This window comes from Lygodium microphyllum, chromosome 1 (genome assembly GCF_053477565.2).
Source record: "Lygodium microphyllum isolate KBCC chromosome 1, Lygodium_microphyllum_v1.1.10, whole genome shotgun sequence".
NCBI classification, from domain to species: Eukaryota; Viridiplantae; Streptophyta; class Polypodiopsida; order Schizaeales; family Lygodiaceae; genus Lygodium; species Lygodium microphyllum.
In genome coordinates this window covers 58,860,983-58,883,436 of record NC_141135.1, presented here as the reverse complement: position 1 = coordinate 58,883,436, position 22,454 = coordinate 58,860,983, and the positions used below count along the sequence as shown (strand labels likewise).

The window sequence follows — 22,454 nt, the reverse complement described above, 5'->3', positions numbered from 1 at the left end:
ATGCACCAAACATTTCATAGTCAATAAAGAATGTGGAGTAGGCATACCTGGTAAAGTATCCGAAAGTGTAGTAGTGTCGTCCTCATCTTCTGTGAAATCAGGCATATCTTCATGTTCGTCTTCGTCCATTGCTCCAAGGTAGTTGATATGGGCAGGTGGCTTCTTTGAATGACAATTTGCTGCTAGATGTCCAGGCTGGTGGCATTTATAGCATACTATTGGCTTGGCTTTGGTTACATTGTTTGCAATGGCAGGAAGTCTAGGTACATTAGGATTTGGCTATGGAATAGGCTTAGGGTTTTGATTGACATTGGATGGTAATGCAGGTGGTTTTGCCCAATTTTTACAGAAAGATGATGAAGAGAGACGACCTGGATTAAATCTTTTAAAATTGGAATTGAATTGTTTAGATCCATAGTTACCATTGGCTTGGAATTGCTGTGGACGTCTGTCTCTACCTCGTAACTTATCTTCAGTGTCGTGAGCTAGTGAAATGGCGTCTTCAAGAGTAGCAGGCTTGAACATGTTAACTTCAGCGTAGTAATACCCAAGGAGTCCAGACATATACTTGCGCTTGTGTGTCGCTTCAGGTACGTCTTCAAGCATGCGTAGCTGAAGTAATGCATTCCAAAAACGCTCTGTATACTGAGGAATAGGCTCACGATCCCGTTGCTGAAGAAGATCCCATTGCTTAATAGCTTTCTCATGAAATTGTGGTGGAAGAAAATTCTGCATGAACTTCTTCTTGAAATCTTCCCAAGTAGCAGGACAATCTATGCTCTTGCGTACTACAGTCCACCAAAGAGATGCTCTGTCCACTAAATGATTAGTGACACACTTGATTTTATCTTTTTCTGCATAGGTTTCCTCATGGAAATAGTCATCAAACTGACTAATGAATGCTAGAACAGTTTTTCCTTCTCGTATGCCATTGAAAGTACGAAATTTGAAACTTCTTTTACTTATCTTTGATTCCTTGCGGATGGTTTGAGCTTCAAGAGTTGCGTCGATGGTACGTCGAATAAGATCTTCAGCTTGAGGTTCTTCTTTGTTGGTAGACGCTCTTTGTAAATTTGCCAGTAGAGCTTGCAATGCTTGCCTAGCCCTTCGTTCTTCTTCCAATTGCATCATGATTAAGTCCAGCTTTTGCTCCATCGTAGGCTCAGATAGGTCGCCTTCATCCATAAGATCATCCATATGTGGTTCCGTCATCCTGCAAAACTCAAAAGACCTTTCTCACTCAAAATCAAGTTAGCGGGATGAGCGTAGCTCAAGTTCGAGAATACAAGGCTTATGTGTTTTTGGGTATAGCTTTCACAATCTTCGAAAAATCTGTGTTTTATCCTTCTTCATATGCTGAAAATGCTTCAGCAAACATGCGTATGGGTAGAGTACCTTCCAATGAACAACTTTGCAGTTCGGAGTTTCTGCGCAGGAACTGTCCTTCTAGGAGTTTTGAGCACAAGTCAGTTCTGACTCCAGTTGACTAGTCTGACTTGCAGAGTTGCAGACTTATGTGACTTGCAGAGTTGCAAACTTGCAGAATTTAGTCGATTTAACTGACTTGCAGAATTCAGACTTTAGAGACTTGTTGAATCTGAACTTTGCAGACTTGCAGTACTTGCTGGATCTGAGAGACTTATATGTCTTGCAACTTAGGTAACTAAGCTTTTAAGCTTAGCTTAAAGAAAAATCGTGAAATCGTTGGGGGGGGGGAGGGGCCCCGTTTTCCTGACATCGCGGAAAAATCGGAGGTCTCTGAAGACCTCGCGATGACAAATCGAAACTCCTTCTTCTTTTTTTTAAAGCTTAGCAAGCTTTAATGCTAAGCTTACTAATAACAAAAGCTTGGAAGTTTATGAGCTATGGAGGATTTCTCACTGTTTATCCATGACTTGATGAAGGAGATGTAGGAGTGGTCCTCCGCCTCTGTAGCCCGGTCCTTCGCGATCCAATGACGGAAACAGGGGTTCTTGATCGCCAGAAGTCTGCCTGTATCGACGGTTCGCGATGATATTGACCGTAGAGTCCGATCATTCCAGGAGCTCCGCCTTCGCACGAGATGGGTAGCGATTGGAAGCTCTTGATCTCAGCTTCGCTCTGATACCACTGGTGCGCAGATCGGACAATGTATGCTCGCATAGTGAATGCCGGAAGGTCCCCAAGAACAATGAACTCTGCTTTTTGCACAAATTACAAGGTAAAAAGCATGAACGACAAGAGCAAGAGACCAATTGGGTGCAATCTCCCCCCATGCCTTGTGAGCGCTCCACAAAGCATGTATTTTATGTATATTTTATCTTCATGCTCAAATAATAGCCCAAATTACAAAATAGCAAGCTTTTAGCTTTTGAGTTTGCTTTTACACAAAAATAGGAATAAAGCTAATGGACGGTGCCCAAAGAGTCTGGCACGCCCAATATAATGTCCAAATAGAAATAACATAACCGTGTGCCCATGCGCATACAAAATAATAATAAATAATCGATGCCTCAATAAATAGGCATGACAAAATATAGGCGTGGCGCCTATCAAAATATAATCCATAAATCGAATACTCGCTATCCTCCAATGCTTTCCTCCGCCACTGCTGCTATCTCTACACATCAACTGAAGCATTCACAATCGTTAGTAAAATAATACAATTAAACCGACAAAAGTGAATACCTAGCAGTCTTCAGCTACATAAATAAATCAATTGGTTAGAAATAAATCCTAACCTTAATTTATTACGAGTGCGCACTCAAAACTCATAAACGTTTATTAATTTAGTATGCATTTTGCGGAATCACCCGCTATGGAATCACCCATGTACACACTAAATTAATGAAACGCCCGAAAAGGACAGGCGTCCCCATCAACTTCTCGCACAAAGAATCCACTTTGTGTATGAGCCCCGGTCATTAAAGTTTACGGAATCCACCGTAAAACCTCACGGAATCCACCGTGGCACGGAATCCACCGTGAAATATGCCTCCTGGCATCATGCGCACTCAAAACTCATAAACGTTTATTAATTTAGTATGCATTTTGTGGAATCACCCGCTATGGAATCACCCATGTACACACTAAATTAATGAAACGCCCGAAAAGGACATGCGTCCCCATCAACTTCTCGCACAAAGAATCCACTTTGTGTATGAGCCCCGGTCATTAAAGTTTACGGAATCCACCGTAAAACCTCACGGAATCCACCGTGGCATGGAATCCATCTTGAAATATGCCTCCTGGCATCAGTAAATCAAGCTTATTAGCTCATGGACTCATACTCGAAGGTGCATGGTAGTTGAAGACTAATTATTCCTAGCAATTCATGCATCTTTTAGAAATGCAACTTGTATTTATTTATTTATTTAATTTTCATATATCAATTACTAAGATTAGAGATTTAATAGCAGATAAAGGTCATCAAATGGATATTACTTTAGTAATGTTTTAGTGTGTCATGTGCCTCTAGCAATGGATCATGTAGACCATCAAAAAATCAACCTATGATAGAAATATTGAGTTTTGAAGCTCATGCAATCATTTATTAGCAATCTAGCTTATGAAGCATTCATGTGTTTATGATCATTACCTTCATTATTTTGTATTGCCTATGATTTTGGTTGACTATTTATTTAGGTGTTGTTATGCAACCTAAATAGGAGGGCTATGGATATCCTAGAGTAGTCCATGCATTGTAGATCAATGTGGCTCATCTTGAGGTGGAAGGTTTCACGCAGGTTTTAACAATGCTCTGCATATCAATTTATTTTGGATAAGGCATTTTACATCATATAGTAAAGGTTCAAGTCTTTGCAATGTGCAAGACAGTAGTAGGGAGTATGCCAACTACTAGACCTTAGTTTTATATTTCAACACATGAAAATGCCTTTAAGTGTAATGTGATTAGATAGTTGATGGTTGTTAATGGTGTGATATACAAACAAATTGCACTTCTTCATGAGAAAATGTATTGAAAATTGTTGACAAATCAAGATTCTAATGGATATTCCTTGATTTTTGTGTTTATATCTCATTTTGTGCAATCTCTCTTTAAGTTTGATAGGTGTATGTAGTCTAATAATGGTTTTTTTTTCTAGTATATATTATACATAAACATGTAGGTCTACAATTTATCTATAGTAGTTTTATAGCCTTTTAATGTTGTGTTGTTAGAATTAAGGGTTCTAACAATGTGTTCATTATTGAATAGTTCAATGCATATCCTTAATATTATCCTTAATATTAGAAGAAGAAACTCTTGAAAGCCTTGAATACTAAATGAACCATAGCCAAGCAGCTTAGGTAGTCCTAGCCTTGCTTGATTTAGCCTAAGCATAGCATCAAATACCCTAGTATAGAATAGCCTGTGTTCATGTCTAAGCTTGTGGCTAGCTTTCTTAAGCTACATGGAAGCATGTATCTATCTTATGATTACCTAACTTAACCTATCCAACACATAACTATATGCCTCTCCTATTTTCTCATAGGTCAGCCTAGCATAGCCTACTCATAGCCTAGGCCGATCCCACATCTAACTATAAACTCTCCACTCAATATATACACTCATATACACAAAATACACACACCTCTCTCTTGACCACACATAGGTTTATCATCTTTGAGGCTAGCATTTTTATTGTAGTAAATTATGATCACATGTTATTATTGTTGTAAAGCTTGATTGACTTGTCCTTTATTATCTACCATCTTGAGGTCTAAGGATAATTCTTTTTTGCAATAGTTAATGGTGGCCTACTATTAGTATTGTGATGCTTCTTATTATCTCACAGTATAACAAGAAAGGAATATCTTTGTAGGTGGCAATATCATATTGATAGCTTCTTAGCTTTCTTATTTCAAGTGGTATTACTTACAATAGTTACTTGCCAACGAGATATAGTACCATATGAATTGAGACTCATATTAGGGCATAAAAATAGTTAACTTTCTTTAGCATTTGTTATCCTATTTACCAAAGATAATACACTTTGTTGCAACTTTCTTTTATAAGATAGCTAAATTGGATGCTACCTTAACAAACATAGATTTTTTTCTCATAACTTTCAAGGCCTTTATTCTATAATCTAGTAGCCCAAAAAAGGCAATCATAAACAACTCTTAAGGATTGTACTCTTCTCTTCCCTTCAACATCTCACCTATGTTTAAAGTCCTAAATACCTTATGTATAGGGATAGCCCTAATCTCTTTCTTTATTGTGCATTGTTCTTGTGTTCTCTAGTCAATACTTTAGTTGCTTTCCTTTGCACTCCTCTTCAATAGCTGTGGATGCAACCAAGGTAGCATTTACTTGTAAGGGTGACTAGGATAGCATTCAAGCACCACTCATGACACTTGCAATGCAAGTTAGGTCCTTTGCACTCGTCTTCATAGATGTGGATGTAAGCAATGTAACATTTTCTTATAAGGGTATCTAGGATACAACCGCCCACTAATGACACTTGCAACACAAGCTAGGTCCTTTAGTCCTTACTTATGATGTTCCTATTTGATTTTGTAGGTAAGAGATGGTTTCCTTCCATGTCATTCAATTGATTTTTGCTTTGCTCTTATAGTTACGCGTACAAGCTATTGGCTTGCTACTCAATTTGTAATACAAACAATGTAAAATGAGGTGGCTTCTTAAATTTCTTTCTTATTTTCAAGGGAATTACTTTATATGCTTCTTTGCTTGTTTAATTTTTCTTTGAAACACACACATGCAACACTACTAAAGTAATTCATTATGTGTTAAGAATGTGTTGTGATTGTGTGGAGTGTTGCTTATAATAATCTAAACATCCATGGATTCTAGCAAGGTGAGGTGACATGATGAGGTGATTAGCATAGAAAATGCATCATGATGCCAACAATTGTGACCTAGATCATCTCCTTTAATTCTCACTATAATGAATTTCCTATTTTATTTCATAACTAATAGGAGTGGCCCTTTTTTCTTAGTGTGCTCTCTTATTAGTGTATTCATTTGGTTTTTCATGTTTATAAATATATTTGTAGATCAAAAGTGCAAATATTCTTATCCTAATGGAGCTCCTTTCCTTAATACATTTGTTTATTCAATTTTATCTACAGCAACATCCATTGCCATTTCGATATTAGTATGTTCACACTAATGTAAAATTCAAGTGTGTACCTTTTCTATTGTCTTAGAGCAAGCCTTTATGATCATATCAACTTATTGACCACAATTGATAGGTCCAAGAATGCCAAGAGAGAGTGTGGCATGGGTGCACTCATGTGTGTTTATACAAACATATATGTGTACATATAGATATAAATCCACAAAACTACTCTAATCCAGGAGATCTACTTATATATGCACATGTGCATCTGTACGCCTAACTCATATGGTCATTCTATATACAATTGGTCAAACTAATTACTTTTGAAGAGAGAGAGAGAGAGAGAGAGAGAGAGAGAGAGAGAGAGAGAGAGAGAGAGAGAGAGAGTGTGTGTGTGTGTGTGTGTGTGTGTGTAATATCTTGCTCATGTAGGGGGAGTAGAACTTTTACCTTGATAAAGTGGCCATGTTGTAGCTTGTTATTCTTAAAATGCAACGAAAGATTGTGATTTACTCTACGATCTTGTGTGCCATGAGTCTTCCTTAGATGCACTTTTGCCAAAAGACACTTTAATAGTCCTTGCCATAGCATAGATTGGCCCCATCCCTGATCTCAAGGCGAGCTAAAAGTCATGCCACCTTGAGATCACTTTTATGGAGAATAAAATGGATGCTCCTTTGTAAATAATTTTCCATTCAAGAAGGTACAATGCACCATAATAGAAGGGCATTAAATAATAAGAATTTTTTTTATAAAAGTTATAACCTGAACAATTTCACAGTGTGCTAAATAGCCTCATTGCATCCAATTTGTGGTGCTCATAGAATGTGTAAACTTGTTTCAAGGGCTCGGAAGTTGCCTTTCAATGAGGTTATGATGTAACTCCATTAACCACAAGACAACACATTGATAATTGAATGCAATGCTTTAAATCCACAAAAATCACGAATTAGAAAATGTTATGAATTGCTATGCATTGCTACTAATGAGACAATGCTCTAAAACAACCTAATGAGGTTGTAAGCTATGTACAAATCGTAGGGGTGAATAGCATCGACTTGCACTCCCTCAATGGCTAGGATGCCAATAATTGAGAAGTTTGGAACCAACCTAGCTAAGATGTGGCTCCATGAACGCACTAATTCAACCAATGTGAGCTAAAGTACATGTATGATTTCTTAGGGCTTATTGTCATAATTCAATTGCCCTTGTTACTCTCTCAAGTATGTCATGATATGCTAATTTAAAAGCAATTTGGGTTGTAGCCTTGCTCATCAAGCACCATTTTTGAGACTTGTATAAGGTTTATAAGGAGTTGTTTCATTTATTGTTAATGCTACCTTAGACATCTTAGAATTTTGGAAGGGAGTTTTAGTTTCAAGATTGAGCATGATCAAGAAACGAAAATGTTGTGAATGAAATACTTGTGAATCATTGGAGCTGGATGCAAATAGACATATTTGAATGCATCAGGGGACACATAGTGGAGGGTTTAAACTCAGGCACGCTGATAACTCAACCCACGCTCAAACCACTTCACCACGACCGCATCGGCAAATCATTGGAGTTGAACACTAGGGATATGTGGAGTCTTAGGCGGTTATGAAAGGCGGTCCCTAGAGACTATTGAGGTAGAATAATTCTACGAGTGTGGTGGACCCGTTGTGAAAGCTCTCCCTTGGGACTACTGAAGTAGAATAGTTGTAGGAGTAATATCTATACTATTAGTTAACGAGAGGTGGGGGGCGGGTGCCACGTGGCAGCCCCCCACCTCCCCCACAAGAAAAAAAAGAGAATGCGGGGGCGGGTGCCACGCGTCCCCACCCGCAAAAATCGCGCCTGCCTCGGCGCGCCGGGGCGAGTCTAGGCGCGGAGCGCCTAGTATTATATTATTTATAAGTGGCGTTGCTTATATAAGATGGATCCATAAGGGAAGTAATATATGTTGAGTACTCGCGTGTAGAGAGAACTTAGAAGTGAAGCGGCTTTGGACCGTTCTCTTCCCGTCTCTCTCTCAGCAAAAGGAAGAGAAAAAGGACTGTAAAAGCCCCCGGGCACGCGCTTCTTTTCAGATCAGGACACTGTCATCTTCCACGGATTCTGGGTTTCAAAACCAGAGATAGATTATGCCATATGGGTTTAAAAACCAGATATAGATTTTTTATTTATTTTTAAAACCGGAGATAGATTGTGGGTTTAAAAACCAGAGTTAGATTTATTTTTTAAAGGAAAATAGCACGTCTGAATCTCTGATAGAAACGGTTAGAATCAAAAAGGGTAGCTAGAAAATCCCTAGACTTTTTCTCGAGATAAAGAAAGGAACCAGAAACCTTAGTGATCACAATTATTGTTGGATCCCCAAAAGTGTGAAATTCCTACCGTTGCCATCCCATCCCCATATGGTTCCGAGCCCATAGTTATGTTTACATCGAAGGGCGCGTCTCGATTTGCCTCATTAGCTCACTCGAGACATAATGGTTAAAGCAACTGTCTCAAAGGAACCATGCTCGTGAGTCGTTGCCCATATCTTATATCCTTTTTTTCCTTATCTCAATAAATCGTTAAGTTGTCCTCAAAAAGGAAGAGGTATTTACATCTTTCGGGGCCCATGTTATACTCTTTTAATGCTGAGCGATAATTTTCAATTATCAAAGGGTAAAATTTCTTTAAGCATAGTGATACTATGGAGCAGGCCTTAGCCAATTTCTTTGTGAACAAGTTTGAAGATCCATTGCACTTTTGCAAGCCTAGCTTTGGAAGTGTTGGTCATACTCCTTTAGCTCCCTTTTCCTATCCAAAAATGGAGACTATTACACTCTTGCCTAGGGAGGATTTATTACAGTGTTTCTAGATAAACTTAAGTGTAAGGGCTCTTATAACGCTTCAGTATCTGTTCGTCGTCCAGGCCATCAAGTTCTTCAAAGAGTGCAGTCCTCATGCTAATTTTATTACTAAGATTAGCAACCTTCACCAGCTTTTAACCAAATTCCACACATGTCATACTTTATCACATTCCCAAGGTTGATGGGTCATGTTTTCCTCTTCTCTTTTGCAAAACACACACAAGGGAGAGACATTGAGAAATTTAGCAAGATGACTACAAACTGGGAGCTTGTAGGTGGCAATTCTCGATAGTAGGAAATTAAGCTTGGTGGAGGGTATTGCCTTGTAGACCCTATGAAGGCACCTCTTCCACAAACCAATCCTCTCATGTGGGAACTGCCTTTTCCATTTGGCACATACCTGCATAAACACTTTGAGGGAAGAACCAACTATATCTCGCTTTTTCTGACAATGCCATATCTTCTTACCATTAGCTCCCTCCACGACTCTAGCTTGATGGAGTTCCTTAGCCTTGTAGGTAGTAGGCCACACTAGTTTGAGCCCACATGCCATCCTCAGCATCCAAGCTTGCTCCCTATTAGAGAGATTGGTTGTTTGATCCAACTTGGATCCTTGAATTCATGGGTTGAGGCATCCCAAACATCCATCCACTTTGGAGAGCCCCTTTGCCTGCAGCCTCTTAGCCATCTTGGTATTCTCCAATGCAAGGGCCACAAGCAACAAATTGTAGGCATGAGGAACCAACCATATGTAAAAAACAAGGACAAGTTAGGATTATTGCTCCAATCCTTTACTATCCTCGAGCATACTTGTCCAGTACATGAGCAACTTGTGATTAGGAGATATTGATGGGACAACCACTCATCACTGCATCTTGCCATCTAATGTTTATCCACAAACATCTTGCAATCCAAGCATTTGAAAGCCAATGCTGCATTCATAACATCCAAACCTGGGAACCTTCTAGTCTCTTGAGTAGCCCAAGGCACAATCGATAGGATTTCTCTTGCAATACTTCCAAATCAAGACCCTCATCTTGCTTTTCCATAGTCATGGTATCCCAATTAATATGTACAAGGCATTTCTCACTCTCCTTGCTCCAAACAAAAGATCTGAATTTCTTTTTTATTCTGATCCAAGTGGCCTTGTTGAATGGAATGATTGAGCCAAAAAAATACGATGGAGGAGGCTGTTAATATTACCTTAAGTATGGTCATCTTCCCACCACGCGCAAGTGGAGTACCCTACCATTTTTTAATATTCTCTTCTATCTTTCCCACAAACCAATCGGTCTGCTATTTTATAGTGATTCCAACACCGATTAGATAGTCCAAATAGCATATTACTTGGCCCATTTTGACTACCCGATCTGGGGGTCATTAAGCCCCAAGTAGATAATCTCAATCTAAGCAGCACTTATTTGGGAGGCAAAGAGGGCAACAACAAAGTCCTCATATATGCTAAAGAAGGAGTCCATTGTTTCTTTTTCACTCGTCATGATACTTGCATCATATGCAATTGAGCAATGAAATGGTGCCCACTAGGGAGTGTTAGACCCTTATCGTGCCCTTTCTTACTTTGGCATCTATCTTTCTTAGGAGATAGTTTGTGATGAGAGCAAACAATAGGGGTGCCAGGGGCACCCCTCCCAAATAGACCTTTTAACTGCAAAGGGAGCAGAGAGTAGCCCATTAACATACATTGATGATGTGGCATCATAGAATAGGGATTCTATTAACTAAATGAAGATCGAACCAAATCCAAAAAAGCAAAGGGTACCTATGATGAACCTCTAGCTAACATGATCATAGCCTTTGTCTAGGTATAGGTTAAGAAGTACAAAGTTAGCTTGGGAGGCCAAAGCAAAGTCATTGGAGAAAATCAAGTTCAATATAGAATCTTGTAGCTTGCACCCAAAAATAAATCCAAATGGATATTGATGGCCCATTCTTGCGAGTACAAGTTTCACTATTACTTTATAGAAAAAGCACAGCATAGCTAAAGGCCTCCAATGGTTGGACTTAGTCTTATTTACCACTTTAGGGACCAATTTGATCATCCCACAATTCAAACTATCTAGGAGACTACCCAATCTTCTAACCTAGTTGAGATAGTCCACTAAGTTCTGAGCGCACTCATCCCATAATGCTTGAAAGACTTCAAGGGGGATTCCATCTAATCTAGGATATTTGCCATGTTTCATGGCATCCACAACAAACTTTCCTTCCTCCAAATTGAACGGTCTTTCCAACTACAATGCCATCCCTAAAGGGAGTTTGCAATTAACATCTTCAAAGAATGCAGTAAGCCTATCTTCATAATTTTCGAGAGCCAATAGGTCTACCCACAATAGTAGAGAAATGTTGAGTAAAAATCTTAGCAATTGATGTACCTTCATTGATCTTTATTCCATCTTCATCCTCAACAAAGGGAATCAACTCCTTTTTATGATTAGCCTTAATAGCATTGAGGAAAAACTTATTGAGAGAATCTCCCAATAACTCCCATTCACAAAATCAGTGGTGTACCTTTGCAAGTAGCCCATATCATAGTTTCACAAAATCAATATGATTGTTAAAGAGTCATTCTTAGGGCATTGAATATCGTAAGATAATAGGAGGGGCCTCTCTATTTTAGGTGCAATCCACTTGCATCCTTAGATATGTGTAGGAATTGCATCAGTATCCTGGCAAGATGTTTGGTTTTTCCATTGCTTATCCCACAAGAACTTGCCTATTAGAGAACTCCATTCCTCTTAAAGATTCCATTGCTTCCTTGGTCTCAAGGCCAATGGGAAAACCTAGATATCTAAAAATTCTTCCTCTATTGGTAATGTGTCTTTTCCATTAAAGCCTCCCCAAATCATCATCTAGCACACTTATTAAGAAATATTCCTACAATTAATTGTGAAGGCTACAACTTCTCCATAAAGATCAAACAGCTTTAGGGCCTTATATAAATTGTTTTTGTTCACCTTTAGCATCCCTAGGAGATCATCTATGAACCTTTGACCCAACCGATTGCTTTCCCTATAGTGGATGCCTTCCAAGACACTATGATTGACCAACTTTTCCATCATACAAAAAAGTGAATGAGATGCAAGCGCAAATAATAGAGGGATGGTTGAACATCCCTCCTTGACCCTTTTATGTGTCCCAAAGGGAAGTGATCCATTTTAAGAAAATATATGCAAGACCCTACCCAACTAGGAAATAGGACACATTAGCTATCTTTTCATCAAACACAATTTTTAGTATGACTTTCCTTAAATATGACTACTAACACACCTTTTGCACAATCTGGGATAAACTTGCCCCTCCAATATTTTATATAAAGTTTCCATGAACAAAATGGGTCTCCAATGGCCTAGCTTCATACATTGCATTTGCTTGGTAATCAACGTGATTATGCTTTTGGTCCAAGATTCTTGAAGGGGTCCCTTCTTCCAACACTCATTGATCATTTGTATAATCTCATCTTCCAATTCAAGCTAATAGTGCCTCATGGACCAACTGCTCTCTCTCTCTCTCTCTCTCTCTCTCTCTCTCTCTCTCTCTCTCTCTCTCTCTCTCTCTCTCTCTCTCTCTCTCTCTCTCTCTCTCTCTCTCTCTCTCTCTCTCTCTCTCTCTCTCTCAATGGCTGATGAGATCTAGCCCCCAAAAACGTTTTCTCAATTTGCATGGGCATTTTTGCCAAAGTAGCAGCCTTCTAAACCCATGTTTTAGCATTATCTAGCCATTTTATTGATTTTTAAAATTAAATAATCTTGAAAATTAATTCTAGCCCTTCTGACCCTACCCAAAATTAAATGTGCCCATCCGTAATTAAATTGGCTAGCCCATTTGCAACATGGAGTGGTCTCCAGCCTCTGTTGACCCTTAGACTGGTATTAATTAATTAATTAATGCTAGTCCCTAGTGTCCCCACACCACTGACAATTATTGGCCAAATAATTGTCCTAGGATCAAAACTGACCCCCAAAGCTCATCTGGCATAACTTATTACAACTTTTGCCTTTGACACCCATTGCATGCTTGTGGTCCTTAGCCTTTTTTTGTCGTTTTTTTCTATGCTCTCACTCTCCATAATCACATATTTTGGTATGGGCTTGCTCGGTATTCATAGAACCAAGCATTACCTCAAGACTTAAGCAAGAGTTAGTGGCTCTTAAATTGTAACTAATGCACCAAATACCACATAAGCACATCCTTATGTTATTGATTTGATCCCCTCGGTTATAATAATCAAACTTAAACAAACTATACTTATTAATAGTTAGCTTATATTTTACACACTTTTAACTTGTATGCATTTTGGGTTCATTATATGTTTAGCTTTGTTTGAAATGAGTAATTTGCTTCTCTCTCTCTCTCTCTCTCTCTCTCTCTCTCTCTCTCTCTCTCTCTCTCTCTCTCTCTCTCTCTCTCTCTCTCTCTCTCTCTCTCTCTCTCTCTCTCTCTCTCTCTCTCTCTCTCTCTCTCTCAAGCTAACTCAATGGTTGAGACCTAGCCCCCAAAAACGTCTTCTCAATTTGCATGGGCATTTTTGCCAAAGTGGTAGCCTTCTAAACCATGTTTCAACATTATCTAGCCATTTTATTGATTTTAAAAATTAAATAATCCTGAAAATTAATTCTAGCCCTTTTCACCCTGCCCAAAATTAAATGTGCCCATCCGTAATTAAATTGGCTAGGCCATTTGTAACGTGGAGTGGTCTCCAACCTCTGTTGACCCTTAGACTAGCATTAATTAATTAATTAATGCTAGTCCCTAGTGTCCCCACCACTCACAATTATTGGCCAAATAATTGTCCTAGGATCAAAACTGACACCAAAACTGACCCCCAAAGCCCATCTGGCATAACTTATTACAACTTCTGTCTTTGACACCCATTGCATGCTTGTGGTCATTAACCTATTTTTGTCATTTTTTTCTATGCTCTCACTCTCCATAATCACATATTTTGGTATGGGCTTGCTCAATATTCTTAGAGCCAAGCATTACCTCAAGACTTAAGCAAGAGTTAGCGGCTCTTAAATTGTAACTAATGCACCAAATACCACATAAGCACATCCTTATGTTATTGATTTGATCCCCTCGGTTATAATAATCAAACTTAAACAAACTATACTTATTAATAGTTTGCTTATATTTTACACGCTTTTAATGTGTGCATTTTAGGTTCATTATATGTTTAGCTTTGTTTGAAATGAGTAATTTGCTTCTCTCTCTCTCTCTCTCTCTCTCTCTCTCTCTCTCTCTCTCTCTACTTATGTATTCAAAATTGTACTCTTATATATCATTTATTTATTTTATAAGGTTTTATGATCTATAAAGATATGCATAATTATATGAAGTATATAAATATTTCATTAATAGAGAATCTAGTTTCTATTAATGTCAACTGATTTGTTGAGTGTTAATTATTTTCTCAAACCCCTTCACTTTTTTCCATAGAAATTTGAAAATGTCTTATTTAAAAGATTTTCTTTATATCAATCCCTTAGGGAGCATATTAATTAGATTTTTTGAATAGTACTCTCCAAAGATTGTAAATTGAGAAAGAATTTCCCCCTATGGATCCTTGAAGTGACAAGCCAATCTAAATATAGCTTTGAACAACATAAGTGCAATCACCATGCTTTAATCCTTTTGTCATAAATGAATTATTCATGTGTCAAGCTTCAAGGATAGTTTTTGAGGTGGAAAATGAGTAATCCTACAAATTATTTTGCCAAAAAATTTTCAATGGAAAAACTTTTATCTTGCATTAGTCACTTACAAAGTTACAAGGGACCTCTTGCCTTGCAATTACATTTTGTAGTCTAGTGTGAAAAGGTCCTAGATTACTTTCTTAAATATCTATATCACCTTAAGAGTATTAGTGATTAGGGTAGTGTGGGTGTGTAGAAATGTTTACATTTGGGGTGGGATCAAGTATGGTGTGGCATTCTACCTCATACCCAATTATAGAGTGATGACATAGGCTCAAACCTTTTTTGCTTCAATGGGTTCAAGGGTTAATCCTTTATGCCTATTAGTCTCAATGGGCTCAAGGGAGATAAAAAGACACAAAGACAGGTCATGCAAGAATTCCATGAAAGCCTACTGGCTGGTCATAGAGGCATATGGGGCACTTTTGCCAAAATAAAAGAAAAATTCTGGTGGCAAAATATGTATAAAGACATTGAGCATTTTGTTGAGTCTTGTCATGTTTGTCAAATGTATTCTATGGTAAAGCATAGAGATGGGCTTCAGCCTACCTATCCTTTATCCATTCACTATAGATGGGTTATTGATTTAGTAACCATGCCTTCAGGAATTTGGAACATGAGATATCTAGTACTTGCTAGAGAAGATCTCACAAATCAAGTGGAAGGAAAAGCCTTGACAACAAAGTCCTTTAAGCTTGAGGTGATCACTTTAATATCTTAAATCTTTTATATATTACTACCAAACCGAACATATTTTTGGTTTCTCAAGTGGCATCTTTTTTATGATTTACATATTACTAACTAATACAATGTTGCATTAGTTTTTAAAAACTTAGTTGATTGCTTGTGTAACTATAACATTGCTAGAATTGTTAGATTGTGAAATCTTTGTTGGCAACAATAAGTTGTTTGAAAATGGCAACACCTAAAATGCCCATTCTCATTATGAACATGATACCTTCACATTCAAAATTGAAAATTCTACTTCGACAACCTTAAGCTTTGATAGCATGGGGACTTGGGGATCACTGATTATTAAAGTGGGTCCACCTTTAAGACAATTGAAGAAATGAAAAACTTATGAAATGTAATACATGTACAATACCATAATGCTTATAGAAGTCCCAAAATAAGTTAAAACCCTTGGAACAAGGAGAGATGGATGGTCCTAGTCATGACTTGTGGTTAGCTTTATTGTTTCACATGAGGTCCACTTTATGATTGTACTTGCAATTTGTAATGTACATGTGTGTCACAATCATTAACCTATAGGTTACCAACAACTTGACAGCATGGTTTAGTTCTAGATGAATAACTAGGTTAAGTGCAAAGGCCCTGGTCTTGTTTGGAGACAAGGTGTAAATTTGGGGCCCCTTGAGACGGAGTTTGGAGAATTTGACTTGATAGATGGATTTCGAGGTCAGAGTAAGTCGTTTCAAGTCATCAAGCCTTTTAGATTCAATTGTTGTGGCCTAGCATGTGCCACATATCAAAGACATGCTTCACGTTGTAGTTTATTGCTAGGACATGCATCATTTGCACATACTTGTGATAATATTGGGCCATGCATCATCTGTACATACTTGGGATAATATTAGGCCAAGTTGACCTAGGTTGCATGAGTGTGGAGGGATATGACGAGGTTAGTATTCTCACATCTACAATGGGTAAAAACGAAAGTGCCAAAAGTGGTTGGTTATTGAAGTAAGGTGAATGAAATTCTCACAATTATAATAAAGATAGGGACTTAGGCTCTCGAGATTTTCTGCCTAGAGTTGTTGGTTATGGAAGTAAGGTGCATGAAAGTCACAGACTTTTTGTAAGATAGTGACTTAAGCTTGATAGATTTCGTTACTTTTTCCACCTCTTCTTTTGCTCATCAATTTTGTCTTTTAAAAAAATGTAAGCGTTTCGTTACTTTTTCCACCTCTTTTTTTGCTGATCAATTTTATCTTTTAAAAAATGAAAGCGACATTGTTATCATGGTCAATGGATTGAGCTTCATCTCAATCTCATCGCAGGGTTGCATGACTTGAAGGTCAAGATAATTTGATTAGGCTTCATCTTAATCTCTTCACCTCGAGGGTAGCATGGACTAAAGGTTAAGATGCCATAGGGAGCTTTGCTTACCAAAAGGATTTGAAGCACTAACCGCATGGATCTTAGGGACCTGCCCTAGGCCTCAATTGGTTTTTTTAGGATGCCTAGCAAGTAGCAAAACTGTTGATATTTTATTATGTCTTTGGGATGCGGTGCACACTGCACAGGGTTTTAACATTTTTGGAATGAACTAACAAGAGAAAAAACCCATTGTGTTGCCAGACTAGGACAGGCCACAGGCCCCTTTACCTTGGGTGCTTCAAAGAAAAGCAAGCAATTGGCACGACCCTTGCAAAAACCTCAAAGTTTTGTAGACAAACCTGTTGTTTGTAGGCTCACTCTCCTGCAAGCCACTCACCAACAAGAAGACCACCATCATTTGGAGAGCATCTCTATGCCCCTCAGTGTGTCCACTAATCTCCATGCCCCTCAGTAGCAGAGCAGGCCTGATTAAACAATGGATGTACCCTCGCATTTCTACAGACGAGAGAGAGACTTAGATTTGCAGCCTACTTCATCGAGGCACCATAGCAGGAATGTGCCTGTGAGCTTGCCACCACCCACAATCTTCCCCCCAACCCTTCTGTCTGATCCCAATTCCCCTGATACCCGAGCCTTCGAGGAGCCTGCTTTCTACAAGAGGGTCATATACGTCCACCCATCTGCAGAAGAGCAGCAAGACAGCACTTCCCTGAAAAATAAGGAGAGCACAGGGGCCCTATCCCAGCTGCCCCCGCATCGCACCCACTATTCGGACTACAGTGAGCCCATAGGGAGCTCTCTGTGGGAGCAGCAAGCCAAGGAAGAGCAGGAGAAGGAGGAAATGACAATTAGACCTGACCAAGAGCGGGAGGCTACTGCAAATACCAAATGTGGATATTTTCACACACTGTGCAGCATACCCAAATTCAGGCAGACTCTAAGAGCATACGGCCATGAATGGATAGATGGGCTGGCAACTTGCAAAGTTCAGGTCTTGGAGGCGTGCTGCCGAATTGCTTGTTGCAACATGTTGTGGGGCTTGGTGATGGGGGCATGGCTGGAGCAGAAGACTAGGGGAAAATGGGGCATTGTAGAGACTTTGCTTGCCAACGTTTTATGTGGCTCCATGTTTGCACTTCTACATGGGCAAGCCATTCTCATATTAGGGGCAAATGCTCCTTCTCTGATCTTTACGGTGGCCATATCCACTTCTGGCCATCATCTCGGTATCGATGTGGTTTCATGGGCTGGCTGGATAGGCATATGGAGCTCTTTGGTCTTGCTTCTACTGGCTACTTGTGGTGCATACAAATTCATGAGTCACATGACCATTTTCAGCTGGGATGTCTTCAGAATATTCTTAGGGATTAGCTTTCTTTGGGGTGCAATTGAGCAGTTTGTGCAGCTATTTACAACTCCTGCCATCGGATTGGACTCTGCTTTACTGTCTTTATGGCTTGCTTCCAGTACTTTCTTTGTGGCTTCTATGCTGCAAAACACTAGGCATGCTTTTCATTGCAATGTGATTGCCGACTACAGCCCGGTGCTACTCTTGGTTCTCTTTACAGGTCTCTTCTTGTTTCAATTTTGTGTGATTCCAACCCAGAACATAATTATATGCTGGAAGAAGTGTGATTGAAACCCGCTACATAATATTATGGAGGAAGAATCAACATCCAGAGATGGATGAGCACTATGAGTGTGGTTTGGGATAATCTTCTGATTGAGCAGATTTTCTATTCATTTTTGCAGGTGTGTCACACTTGCCTAAGTTGACGGAACCTCAAATCTCACAGGTCCAGCTTCCTGAATCAGGATACCACACAGATAACATAGCTAAGCTGGGATGCATAAGGTTGAGGATGTTACCATTTTGGGCCATTCTACTCGCAGTTATCCCAGGGATCATGCTTGCAGGGATAGCTCTCATCTATCATAGTGCAACCACTGCTTTGCTTCAGGTAGGTAAGCTCCTCTCAATATCCTAGTGATCAAGGCACATGATTGGCTAAAAAGAAGGCACCTTTTATTGAGATCCATGTGTTAGCTTTACAGGAAAAGGCTGGCCCAACTTTACTTGGCAAACAATCTACAAGATGGGACCTTTGCATTTTAGCTTTCCTCACAATCTTGTGCAGTCTCTTTGGTCTACCTTACAGTGGAGGTCTATTGTATCAGGTATGTAACCTTCAGTTTTGTGAGAGCCATGGGTGGCCCCTATGTTCTGACATGAGACACTGCATTTTTAACAGAGTGCCATCCACGTTAGGGCTCTCACTCTCAAGCGCCATGACCATTCTGACATGGAGAATCAGCAAGGACTCATTGTTAAAGTTGCAGTGCAGCGGATTTCTGGTCTTTTGGCATCACTGCTTCCAGCTTTACCTCTTCTTCCACCCCTCAAGAGGCTTGTGCAGACAGTCCCCCTGGCTGTGCTGACTGGTCTCTTCTTGCAGGTGAAGCTAGACTTTGAATCTGTTAGCACTAGGACTCTTTCTGGAAGTGCAACAGCACTCTTGGTGCATTTTTTTTCACACTTCTGTCACATACTTTACCTGTTGTAACCACGTACAATCAAGATGACCATACTCCTCCTTGCAGATGGCACTTCAAAGCTTAAGGAACTGGAACATCACCACCTTCTTCACTGCATGGCTCATAAGCAGAAGGTCAAAAACTCAAACCAGGCTCTCAGTCTCGGCTCTCTGTGCGTATTCAGCGGCCCAGATCAGTTGCATTTTTCTTATATTCACAACTAGCTTGACACCGGCTGCAATCTTGTTCCCTATCTTCATCTTTACCACATTTGGGGTACGACACTATGCGATGCGTAACTTTTTCAAACGCCAAGATTTTGCCAAGCTTGATGCAAAAATATCTAAAGAGTGCTCCGATATATCCACCTCAGATCAGTCATCGATGACCTCACATGAACCACAGGTCATGCGAGCACAAGCATGGCCTCAATTAACCATATCTCAAACCTTGAAGTCTGCCATCTCAGCTCCAATGGCTGATCTAGTGACACCATCATGCAGCTTGATTAAGGAAACTGTAGCAGCAGAGAACTGTGAATCACCATTGCCACGCTTAATGAGCCCATCTCTGCTGTCTGCAAGCAGTAGGCGGCTGAAAGAAAGGTCTCGCAGAAGGCACAAAAGGAAAAGGCACGCTTCTTTTGAGATAGCAGAGACAGAGATGGCACAGGAACAGGGAACTGAGACACCCATCCCACCATTGGTGAAAGCAATGATGGAGGAGCAGAGTCCACGTGATGGGTATGAAGAAGAGATTAACCTGAGCAAGAGGGTGTCACCCAGGCTTTCTCCTCAGTTCTTCAAGACATCAAAATCACAGCCAAGAGCAGGGAGAGGGGGGTGGGAAAGGGAATGGGAATGGGAAGAGGGATGCCAAGAGAAGGCCTTAGAAGTGCACTCTAACCTCTTGTATGAACCCAAAAGAAAATTGCACACTAGAAACAATCAACAAAAAGGGCAAACAATCGGTTCTGACCCCTCAACAAGCATGGGGCATCATCATGAAGTTGAAATTGAGATGTCCCAATCTAACAGTATACATGATAACAATAGGCCAGAGATAATCTTCCAAGGTTCTCCTGGTATAGGAAGATGCATAAGAACAAGCCCCACCATTGACATCAAGAAACCTGTGAGTAAGGAATCACCCAGCAGAAGAAGGCAGCTTCAGTTCTCGCTCTCTCTTGCACGGCGGCGGAGAGCCCCTCTGAAGGAAGAGATATACCCACCCCGTTACAGCAATGCAGGCTCAATGATGCTCAATCCTCGTCTGCGGAAGTGCAGAACGAGCAGATGGCCTACCACTAGTGCCAGTACTGCATCGAGCTCTCTCCATGTGCCTATGCAAGAGCATCAGCCACAAAGACATTCAACTTCTCAACCCAGTACCGACGAGTACCGATGCATTGCACTTGTGAGTTAGTCATCTCTCTCTCTCTCTCTGCAAGGAAGCACGAGGATACTCAGATGCCGATGATCAATTTGACTTGATGGGACCACTGCAAATGGTAGCTCACAGAGAGTAGAAGCTCACACCATAGAAACACAATCCAGATGCCGTTGGCATGACACCACTGCAAATGCTAGCCCAGAGAGTTACAAGCTCACACCATGGACATACAATTCTACATGCTCTCTCACAGCAGGAAGCATGAGGATACTCAAATGCTGATTATGGATTTGACTTGATGATACCACTGCAAATGTTAACTCATAGAGACTAAAACGCAATCCCACATGGCTTGGGAAAATAGTCTAATAGACCAAATTTGCACAAGATCCAGGCTTCATATATTAAAAAAGAATTTTACTTGGAATTCCTTAACTTGTTGAAAAGTGTAAGTTGTAAGGGAATTGAGTGTAACATTACCTCGAAAATCTATCCAAAGAGCAGATTATAAAGTGCATAAACTTAGACTCGCAGACAACGATAACTTTGTCAATGAGGAGTGAGGGTCTCTCTCTCCATAAATAAATAAATCTGCGCATGCACCCACTCACCCACCCACACACATACAAAAGAAATGTGAGTTTTTCCACAGCCTGTTGAATGACGTTGCATGAGATATGATTGTAATCTCTACAAATTTCTACTTTTACAACTTTCTTGACACTAAACTTGGGCTTTTATGCACCTAGAACTAAGAGAACTTGCACTCCAAAGTGCCCATATCTCAAGTGTGAAATTTGGTCTAGGATCTTCCCAAGTGATTCACAAAGTTCAAGAAGGTAGATTAAGTGATTGTGATGCTTGACACTAAAATAACAAGGTCAAGATAGTAAATCCATCAAGGGAAGGAATCTAACCTTATAGGTGAGAGAGATCCAAACATGTGTACATGATAGAGTATCCCACTAAGAAGAAAGAAAGTGTCAACAAAGCAAAGATAGTGAACCCATCAAAGGGAAGGAATTTGACCTTATAGGGGAGAGAGAGACACCCAAACATGTGTATGTGGTTTAGGATCCCATTAAGTTATCATGCCTTTGAGTTTGACCGATGTAATAACAACCTTCTAGCAATTGACATGTACCATTTTCAAGGACATGCTACAAAAATGGATTGAAGTGTTTGTTGATGAAATTTATGCTAGCTTAAGTTGGAAGGAAAACTTAGAGAAGTTATGACTAGTCTTTGAGAAGTGTTGGCAATATCATCTCCAATTACATGCCTTGAACTATTGGTTCTAGGTAAGATATGGTCTCATGTGGTTTCCAAAAATAGCATCACTACACATATGACAAAATTTTGGATTATCATGGGTTTACCATCACCAACTAATGTGAAGGAAGTCCAATGCTTCTTTGGTCAAATAGGTTATTAGAAGCATATTGTGTTGACCTATGTAACTATTGCAAGTCCTCTTTAGAAGATCCTTATAATTTGCGAGTAAAAATACCAAGTTACTTATGAAGCACTAATGAAGGCTCTAATATCTAGACCCATTTTATGAGCCCTAGATTGATCAATCGCCTTCCACATTCATATTGATGCATCCAAGATGGCAAGTGGGACTGAGGGCTAAGAGAGCCCTCCTACATGTGACCTTGCAAGTAACCTACACACAACCTCTCTTAGCCCTACTTGCCATCTTTTTAGGCATGCTTGCTATTTTCTATAGATCCAAATAAAAACTCAAAACACCTTATTTTTGAATTTGGATGTTTTCAAAAATTTGTGCAATTTTTAAAATCTATGGAACTTTCAAT

General features: G+C 39.6%; 1 protein-coding gene across 2 annotated transcripts; it reads left to right on the top strand.

The window, feature by feature from the left end:
- The first annotated feature begins 16,914 nt into the window (after positions 1-16,914).
- LOC148041157 (uncharacterized) lies at positions 16,915-21,270 on the top strand. Of its 2 annotated transcripts, none has more exons than XM_087677122.1 (5): positions 16,915-18,275; positions 18,460-18,672; positions 18,755-18,885; positions 18,960-19,163; positions 19,309-21,270. In XM_087677122.1, the coding sequence occupies exons 1-5, from the start codon at positions 17,183-17,185 to the stop codon at positions 20,665-20,667; spliced, it is 3,000 nt and encodes a 999-aa protein (XP_087533248.1). In that variant the 5' UTR covers positions 16,915-17,182; the 3' UTR covers positions 20,668-21,270. The 2 variants fall into 2 exon arrangements, with proteins under 2 accessions (XP_087533248.1, XP_087533255.1); XM_087677129.1 differs by having other exon boundaries at positions 16,920-18,275; positions 18,460-18,668; positions 18,763-18,885; positions 19,309-21,268.
- The last annotated feature ends 1,184 nt before the right edge of the window (positions 21,271-22,454 follow it).

What these genes read in the sequence shown, in the direction of transcription:
- LOC148041157 (XM_087677122.1), top strand. Translation starts at nt 17,183, where the DNA reads ATGGATGTACCCTCGCATTTCTACAGACGAGAGAGAGACTTAGATTTG. An exon ending in ACTCTTGGTTCTCTTTACAG is followed by an intron (nt 18,276 to 18,459) that starts GTCTCTTCTTGT and finishes TCATTTTTGCAG; the next exon opens with GTGTGTCACACTTGCCTAAG. An exon ending in GTGGAGGTCTATTGTATCAG is followed by an intron (nt 18,886 to 18,959) that starts GTATGTAACCTT and finishes CATTTTTAACAG; the next exon opens with AGTGCCATCCACGTTAGGGC.